Here is a 9,400-nt window from a genome sequence, read left to right on the forward strand (position 1 = left end):
TTCCATTTTTATGATTTACTATAGCCTTACCTCTGAAAAAAATCCAAACATTTTCAATTTTTATGTCTAACTATAGCTTTACTTCAGAAAAACAAGTCAATTTTTTTCCATTTTTATGACTTACTATATAGCCTTATCTTTAAATAAAGATTCTATTTTTTTCTGTTTTTATGCTTTACAATAGCCTCATCTCAGAATAAGAAATATTTTTTTTATTTTTATGCTTTATTATAGCCTTATCTCAGAAAAAAATTCAAAAGTTTTCCATTTTTATGCCTTACATTAGCCTTACCTCGAAAAAAAAAAAAAATCCATTTTTTTGACTTACTATAGCCTTACCTTGATAAAATCGCAAATGTTTCCATTTTTATGACTTACTATAGCCTTACCTAAAAATTATTCCAATTTTTTTTCATTTTTATGCTTTAATTTAGCTTTATTTCAGAATAAAAATTGAAACATTTTCCATCATTATGCCTTTCTATAGCCATACCTCTGGAAAAAAATGTGTTTTTCCATTTTTATGCTTTACAATAGCCTTACGTCTTTAAAAAAAATCACAATTTTCTATTTTCATTACCTCAGAAAAAAAAAAAAAAATTTCAATTTTTATGCCTTTTTTATTTTTCCTATTTTATCACCTACGTTATCCTTACCTAAAAAAAAATCCCATTTTTTTCTATTTTTATGATGTACTGTAGCCTTTCCTACAGCCTTTCCAAACATTTTCATTTTTTATGTTTCACTCTAGCTTTACCTCAAAAAACAAATCAATTTTTTCCATTTTTATGACTTACCATAGCCTTACCTCTAAAAAATCCAAAATTTTCCATATTTATGACTTACTATATAGCCTTATCTGTAAATAAAGATTCTATTTTTTCTGTTTTTATGCTTTACAATAGCCTCATCTCAGAATAAGAAATCAAAATTTTCCATTTTTATGCCTTCCTATTGCCTTATCACAGAATAAAAAAACTGTTTTTTCCAGTTCCATGTGTTACTATAGCCTTACTTCTAAAAAAAAAATCCCAAATTTTCCATTTTTATGCTTTACAATAGCCTTACGTCTTTAAAAAAAATCACAATTTTCTATTTTCATTACCTCAGAAAAAAAAAATCCAATTTTTTCAATTTTTATGCCTTACTATAGCCTTACTTCTAATTTTTTTTATTTTTCCTATTTTATCACCTACGTTAGCCTTACCTAAAAAAAATCCCAATTTTTTCTATTTTTATGATGTACTGTAGCCTTTCCTCTGAAAAAAATCCAAACATTTTCATTTTTTATGTTTCACTCTAGCTTTACCTCAAAAAACAAATCAATTTTTTCCATTTTTATGACTTACCATAGCCTTACCTCTAAAAAATCCAAATTTTTCCATTTTTATGACTTATTATAGCCTTACCTCAGAATTACTTTTTTTTCCATTTTTATGACTTATAACCTTACCTTGAAAAAAAATCCCAAATTTTTACATTTTTATGCTTTACAATAGCCTTACGTCTTAATAAAATCAAAAAAAATTCCAATTTCATGCCTTATTATAGCCTTATCTTGGAATGAAAAATCTAATTTTTCTATTTTTATGACTTTCTATAGCTTTACATTAGAAAAAATCTTTTTTTTTCATTTTCATGACTTACTATAGCCTTATCAGAAAAAAATAGTTTTTCCATTTTTATGCTTTACTATAGCCTTACTTCTAAATCTTTTTTTAATTTTTTCTTGTTTATGACTTACTATAGCCTTACCTCAAAAAAACAAAAAAAAAATCCCAAATGTTTCCATTTTTATGATTTACTGGGTGACCGTGGCTCAAGTGGTAGAGGGTCGTCTTCTGATTGAGAGGTTGGGGGTTCGATCCCAGTACCTGATTATGTGTCGAAGTGTCCTTGCATGGCAGTCCTGTCCTATATTTTTTGTCATTTTTATGCCTTACTGTAGCCTTACTTCAGAAATGTTTTTTTCACTTTTATGACTTACAATATAGCCTTACTTGAGTAATAAATCACAATTTTTCCCATTTTCATGCCTTACTGTAGTTTAACTTTAAAAAAAAAAAAAAAAAAAAAAAATTCCATTTTTATGACTTACTATAGTCTTACTTCTAAGATTTTAAAATGTTCCTTTTTTATCACTTACTATAGCCTTACCTAAAAAAAATCCCAATTTTTTCCATTTGCATGACTTACTATAGCCTAATCTCAGAATAAAAAATCAAATGTTTTCCATTTTTATGACTTACGATAGCCTTATCTCAGAATTAAAAATCATTTCTTTCATGTTATGCCTTACTATAGCTTTACCTCAGAATTTTTTTTTCGTTTTTATGACTTACTATAGCCTTACTTCAGAACTTAAAAAATCAAATTTTTTCCATTTTTATGACTTACTATAGCTTTACCTCCCACAGTGATGGTTCAGATGAGATTTAAACCTGTGACCCCTCAGATTACAAAATGGTTCCATTTTTATGCATATTTTTTGCATTTACTTAGCGACTCCTTCCACTGTCACATCAATAATTCTGAATGATCTTCCATTTAACCACTAACTTGGCCCAACCAGATCAGCCAATCACAGGCAGGTATGGACACATGTAGAGTTACCTTATGGGTGTTTTTCACTGTTGACATTTTTGATGCCTTACTGTATTTTCATCCCACTTTAAGTGTTTTTTTGTTTTTTTTTATCATATTTTAACTAGTTTTTAGGCTCTTTTCACAGAAAAGAATCCAATTACTGAGTTTAATGAATGTATTATTTAAAGGTTCTAAATGTGACCCGTGATGGAGTAACTGAGTTTTTACATTGATTCAACCAAACTGGTCAACAACACACAACATTATTTCACATATGGAACACTTTATTAATGAGCTGGACTGGGAATCTTCCATCTGATCAATAATAAGGTATATATGATCAATAATTCATAGATTTTAACAAATATTTCAAAGAATACACAAAAGCTGTAAAATGTCCTGTTTCTGTGTAAGAAGCATTCTCTTTGTATTTGTCTCCCCCTAGCGGTCATTGTGTTGTACTGCTTTGTTTTTCACTTTCGCCCGGTGTCACAGAGAATGACGTCCTGACTGTATTTTAAATAATAGTCTGTGGATGTTATTAAATGTAATGTTATTTAATGTAATGTTATTAAATGTAATGTTGTTGAACGTAATGTTATTTAATGTAATGTTATTTAATGTAATGTTATTTAACGTAATGTTATTTAATGTAATGTTATTAAATGTAATGTTATTAAACGTAATGTTATTTAATGTAATGTTATTTAATGTAATGTTATTAAATGTAATGTTATTAAATGTAATGTTGTTGAACGTAATGTTATTTAATGTAATGTTCTTAAACGTAATGTTCTTAAACGTAATGTTATTAAATGTAATGTTATTTATTGTAATGTTATTTAATGTAATGTTATTAAACGTAATGTTATTTAACGTAATGTTATTATATGTAATGTTATTAAACGTAATGTTGTTTAATGTAATGTTATTTAATGTAATGTTATTTAATGTAATGTTATTAAATGTAATGTTATTAAACGTAATGTTATTTAATGTAATGTTATTAAATGTAATGTTGTTGAACGTAATGTTATTTAATGTAATGTTATTAAATGTAATGTTATTAAACGTAATGTTATTTAATGTAATGTTATTTAATGTAATGTTATTAAATGTAATGTTGTTGAACGTAATGTTATTTAATGTAATGTTGTTGAACGTAATGTTATTTAATGTAATGTTATTAAATGTAATGTTATTAAACGTAATGTTATTTAATGTAATGTTATTTAATGTAATGTTATTAAACGTAATGTTATTTAATGTAATGTTATTTAATGTAATGTTATTTAATGTAATGTTATTAAACGTAATGTTATTTAATGTAATGTTATTTAATGTAATGTTATTAAACGTAATGTTATTAAACGTAATGTTATTTAATGTAATGTTATTAAACGTAATGTTATTTAATGTAATGTTATTTAATGTAATGTTATTAAACGTAATGTTATTAAACGTAATGTTATTTAACGTAATGTTATTAAACGTAATGTTATTTAATGTAATGTTATTAAATGTAATGTTATTTATTGTAATGTTATTAAACGTAATGTTATTTAATGTAATGTTATTAAACGTAATGTTATTTAATGTAATGTTATTTAATGTAATGTTATTAAATGTAATGTTATTTATTGTAATGTTATTAAACGTAATGTTATTTAATGTAATGTTATTAAATGTAATGTTATTTATTGTAATGTTATTAAACGTAATGTTATTTAATGTAATGTTATTTAATGTAATGTTATTTAATGTAATGTTATTTAATGTAATGTTATTTAATGTAATGTTATTAAACGTAATGTTATTTAATGTAATATTATTTAATGTAATGTTATTAAACGTAATGTTATTTATTGTAATGTTATTAAACGTAATGTTATTTAATGTAATGTTATTTAATGTAATGTTATTTAATGTAATGTTATTTAATGTAATGTTATTAAACGTAATGTTATTTAATGTAATGTTATTAAATGTAATGTTATTTAATGTAATGTTATTTAATGTAATGTTATTTAATGTAATGTTATTAAACGTAATGTTATTTAATGTAATGTTATTAAATGTAATGTTATTTAATGTAATGTTATTAAACGTAATGTTATTTAATGTAATATTATTTAATGTAATGTTATTAAACGTAATGTTATTTATTGTAATGTTATTAAACGTAATGTTATTTAATGTAATGTTATTTAATGTAATGTTATTTAATGTAATGTTATTAAATGTAATGTTATTTAATGTAATGTTATTTAATGTAATGTGAATATAAATGATGTTGACTTATTGGGACACAAAACACACGCACTGTGGTTGCCATGACTACACTTTATTGATCAGTATGATGTCAGTGATCAGTGTTCTGATTGGCTGCTGTTACTCATAAAGGAAGGGCTGGAAACAGGAAGTGTAGTTAACAAACTCCTCAGCTTTGAACCAAAGGTCGACCTCCGTCTTAGCGTTTTCCAGAGTGTCACTGCCATGGATGATGTTCCTGTAACACACACACACACACACGTTGTTAATGTGTCTATCTGGGGACAGATGGTCTGTGTGTGTGTGTGTGTGTGTGTGTGTGTGTGTGTGTGTGTGTGTGTGTGTGTGTGTGTGTGTGTGTGTGTGTGTGTGTGTGTGTGTGTGTGTGTGTGTGTGTGTGTGTGTGTGTGTGTGTGTGTGTGTGTGTGTGTACCTGCCAATGTTGACACACAAATCTCCTCTGATACTTCCTGGTTTGGAGTCGTGAGGGTTGGTCTCCCCGAGCATCATCCTCACCAGTTTAACGATGTTCTGCCCCTCCCACACCTGAACACATACACACACACAGTCAGTCAGTGTGTGTGTGTGTGTGTGTGTGTGTGTGTGTGTGTGTGTGTTACCATAGCGAACACGGGACCTGAAGACATGTATTTACACAGTCCGGCGTAGAAGGGTGTGTCCTTCAGGTCCAGGTAGTGTTTCTTCATGTGATCCTCAGAGGCCTACACACACACACACACACAGCACCTCCTATAGTTTCCATGGTAACACAGAGTCTCTGATAAACTACAATAACAAAATGCTTGGGGGGGGGTGTTGCTAGGTGGGGGTACACCCTGGACAGGGAGCCAGTCCATCACAGGACAACACACAACCACTCACACTCACATTACCGTATACGGGTCATGTTTTTGGATTGTGGGAGGAGCATGAGTACCCGGAAAACATGCAAACTCCACACAGAAAAGAGCCAAGTGTTCACCCCAGGGCTTGAACCCAGGACCTTCTGCTGTGAGGAGGACGTGATAACGGTTACGTTACCGTGCAGACACTTCCTGTTGTAACCTGCGGGGGCAGCAAGTGGCCTTAGGCCACAGCCATGGAGGTAGAGAGAGTTAGCGTGGCACAACCTCAACAGTTTGATACAACGGTACAATACATGCTAGAACACAACCCCTAACGGACCCACTGGTGACGTTCTAATATCTGATGATGTTCCTGTGTTCCTATCTGTTACTAGTTACTAGTTACTGTTCTAGTTACTGTTCTAGTTACTAGTTACTGTTCTAGTTACTAGTTACTGTTCTAAGTACGAGTGGCTGTTCTAGTTACTAGATATTGTTCTAGTTACTAGTTACTGTTCTAGTTACTGTTCTAAGTACTAGTGGCTGTTCTAGTAACGAGTTATTGTTCTAGTTACTAGTTACTGTTCTAAGTACGAGTGGCTGTTCTAGTTACTAGTTACTGTTCTAAGTACGAGTGGCTGTTCTAGTAACGAGTTATTGTTCTAGTTACTAGTTACTGTTCTAAGTACGAGTGGCTGTTCTAGTTACTAGTTACTGTTCTAAGTACGAGTGGCTGTTCTAGTAACGAGTTATTGTTCTAGTTACTAGTTACTGTTCTAGTTACTAGTTACTGTTCTAGTTACTAGTTACTGTTCTAAGTACGAGTGGCTGTTCTAGTTACTAGTTACTGTTCTAAGTACGAGTGGCTGTTCTAGTTACTAGTTACTGTTCTAGTTACTAGTTACTGTTCTAGTTACTAGTTACTGTTCTAAGTACTAGTGGCTGTTCTAGTTACTAGTTACTGTTCTAAGTACGAGTGGCTGTTCTAGTAACGAGTTATTGTTCTAGTTACTAGTTACTGTTCTAGTTACTAGTTACTGTTCTAAGTACGAGTGGCTGTTCTAGTTACTAGTTACTGTTCTAGTTACGAGTGGCTGTTCTAGTTACTAGTTACTGTTCTAAGTACGAGTGGCTGTTCTAGTTACTAGTTACTGTTCTAGTTACTAGTTACTGTTCTAGTTACTAGTTACTGTTCCAAGTACGAGTGGCTGTTCTAGTTACTAGTTACTGTTCTAAGTACGAGTGGCTGTTCTAGTTACTAGTTACTGTTCTAAGTACGAGTGGCTGTTCTAGTTACTAGATATTGTTCTAGTTACTAGTTACTGTTCTAGTTACTGTTCTAAGTACGAGTGGCTGTTCTAGTTACTAGTTACTGTTCTAAGTACGAGTGGCTGTTCTAGTTACTAGTTACTGTTCTAGTTACTAGTTACTGTTCTAGTTACTAGTTACTGTTCTAAGTACGAGTGGCTGTTCTAGTTACTAGTTACTGTTCTAGTTACTAGTTATTGTTCTAGTTACTAGTTACTGTTCTAAGTACAAGTGGCTGTTCTAGTTACTAGTTACTGTTCTAGTTACTAGTTATTGTTCTAGTTACTAGTTACCTGGACAAACTTGGCTGCTACCAGTTTGAATCCTCGGTGTTCAAAGCGCTTGATGATCTCACCACACAGACCTCGCTGAACGCCGTCAGGCTTCACCGCCACAAAGGTTCGCTCCATGTCTGAGATACACACACATAGTACACACACAGTACACACGTAGTACACACACCCACAAAATGACAAACACACACAGATCCAACATTTGGTAAATATATCAAATGTGTGTGTTGTGTAGAGTTGTGTAGAGTTGTGTGTTGCAACTCTGTGATCTAACACATACTGAACTTCACTCACTGCTAATTTTACCTTCAGCTGTTCCTCTCTCACACACACACACACACACACACACACACACACACACACACACACACACACACACACACACACACACACACACACACACACACACACACACACACACACACACACACACACACACACACACACACACACACACAATCCCAAACAGTTTCAAATGTTCAATGAGAACCAAGTACAACTCACACTGTGGAGTTTGCATGTTTTCTTCTGTGTGTGTGTGTGTGTGTGTCCTACCTTGGTTGGGTTGTTGGATGACGAGGACTTGTGGAGAGCAGGGTTTAGATCACCGAGGCTGAGCAGATGGAGAGAAGCTCATTATGAAGGTTCACTGGGAGGGGGCGGGGCCTGTGTGTGTGGGTCACCAGGATCTCGCTCTTCATTGGTGAAGAAAAAGTGCTGTATCAGAGGAATCAGAAACTCATTTTAACACACACGTGTGTACAGTGTGTGTGTGTATCATTTCATCTACTTCATCACATATTTAAGTGTCCAGTGAATCAAACATACATTGATCTAAAGCCAATAATAAAAACAGAAATCAGATGAAAATGATTGTTTTTTTCTCTCTTTGATGTTCAAAAGAATCACAACCTGAAATGTTTGAAAAGTAAGAAACAAGTGACACACACACACACACACACACACACACACACATCATGAAGTCTAATAACATTACAATCATCTAATATTATACACACACTTTAACATTTTCACCTCAAAGTCTAAGAAATAAAAGCCTTATCTGAAGCCTTTGATCTTTCTTTCAACTCTAATTGATAATATTAATAATAATAATAAGCCTGAATTGTGGGAGTGTCCAGTCTCACGTTGCCTTTCGTGTATTCTCCATCTGTTTAAACTCTTCCTGCTACTCTCTATTGATCCTGGAACACAGGTGATTAATGTATAAATATTGTATATACATTGTATATAGATCCGATCAATAATAATAATCTGATCAAATAACCCTGTTACATTGTTCTTCAACAAATAAAAAAATGTTCTTTAATTTCCTGACATTTTTTGACTGTAAACTGTCAGTCTACCTCAGGAGTGTCTGCTGATCACTTTAATGTTTCCTCGTGAGTTATTTCTGGGCGTGGTCAACCAGACAGTTCTCTCAGGTAGACCACGCCCCCTGTGGCCTGATGGTTTCTAGAGAAGAGAATCCAAGGTGGAAGAGTCTAAATGTTCCTATATCAACGCCATCAGCAGAACCCTCTGAAGAAGACTGACAGTTGACAGCTGAAACATGTCAGGAGATAAAAGTAAATTTCCTGATTAAATGAAACCATAACATATTAAAAGAAGCGACGAAATCAATTTGTTGGAATTTTTTACTCTTTATGAGGCTTTGTAAAATAAATATAGATTATATTCATTTATTCTGTAGACGTTCACTTTCTCACACTCAGCAGAAGAGTTGGAGCGACACATGACGACAGTAACAGAGACCTCACCATGTGTGTGTGTGTGTGTGTGTGTCCATTTAAACCAGTGTTTCCATCTGTTGGACTGATCGAAATCTGAAACTGGTGCTGGACTCTTCTCAAGGTTTCCATCGAGTCCAGAACCAAACTTGTCCTCCAACATGTGTGTGTGTGTTTATTTAAGGAGCTGATGGATTTTCCAACAGCTGAGATACCTTCAGACTGACATCTTAATATACACCAGGCCTAATGTGGGCTGGAAACACACACACACACACACTATATAAGATAATACGTCATAAATGGCTGTTATTTTAATAATACTGCTGTTCATCTTGAAGTGAGA

The 9,400-nt window shown here is 32.3% G+C and overlaps 1 protein-coding gene across 1 annotated transcript; it reads right to left on the reverse strand.

Annotated features, from left to right (window-relative positions):
• Positions 1 to 4,909: 4,909 nt before the first annotated feature.
• Positions 4,910 to 8,016, reverse strand: LOC114469063 (nucleoside diphosphate kinase A 2-like). The gene is made up of 5 exons (XM_028456317.1): positions 7,859 to 8,016; positions 7,304 to 7,422; positions 5,478 to 5,579; positions 5,291 to 5,403; positions 4,910 to 5,095 (listed from the first exon to the last, which is right to left on the reverse strand). The coding sequence occupies exons 2-5, from the start codon at positions 7,418 to 7,420 to the stop codon at positions 4,978 to 4,980; spliced, it is 450 nt and encodes a 149-aa protein (XP_028312118.1). The 5' UTR covers positions 7,421 to 7,422; positions 7,859 to 8,016; the 3' UTR covers positions 4,910 to 4,977.
• Between the last annotated feature and the right edge of the window lie 1,384 nt (positions 8,017 to 9,400).

This window comes from Gouania willdenowi, chromosome 8, assembly GCF_900634775.1.
Source record: "Gouania willdenowi chromosome 8, fGouWil2.1, whole genome shotgun sequence".
In the NCBI taxonomy this organism is placed as follows: Eukaryota; Metazoa; Chordata; class Actinopteri; order Blenniiformes; family Gobiesocidae; genus Gouania; species Gouania willdenowi.

Excerpts from the sequence above, each read along its gene's own strand:
- LOC114469063 (XM_028456317.1), bottom strand. The coding sequence starts at position 7,420 with ATGGAGCGAACCTTTGTGGCGGTGAAGCCTGACGGCGTTCAGCGAGGT. Across the intron at positions 5,580-7,303 it reads TAGCAGCCAAGTTTGTCCAG|GCCTCTGAGGATCACATGAA; the intron begins GTAACTAGTAAC and ends GTGTGTGTGTAG. Across the intron at positions 5,404-5,477 it reads CAGGTCCCGTGTTCGCTATG|GTGTGGGAGGGGCAGAACAT; the intron begins GTAACACACACA and ends GTATGTGTTCAG.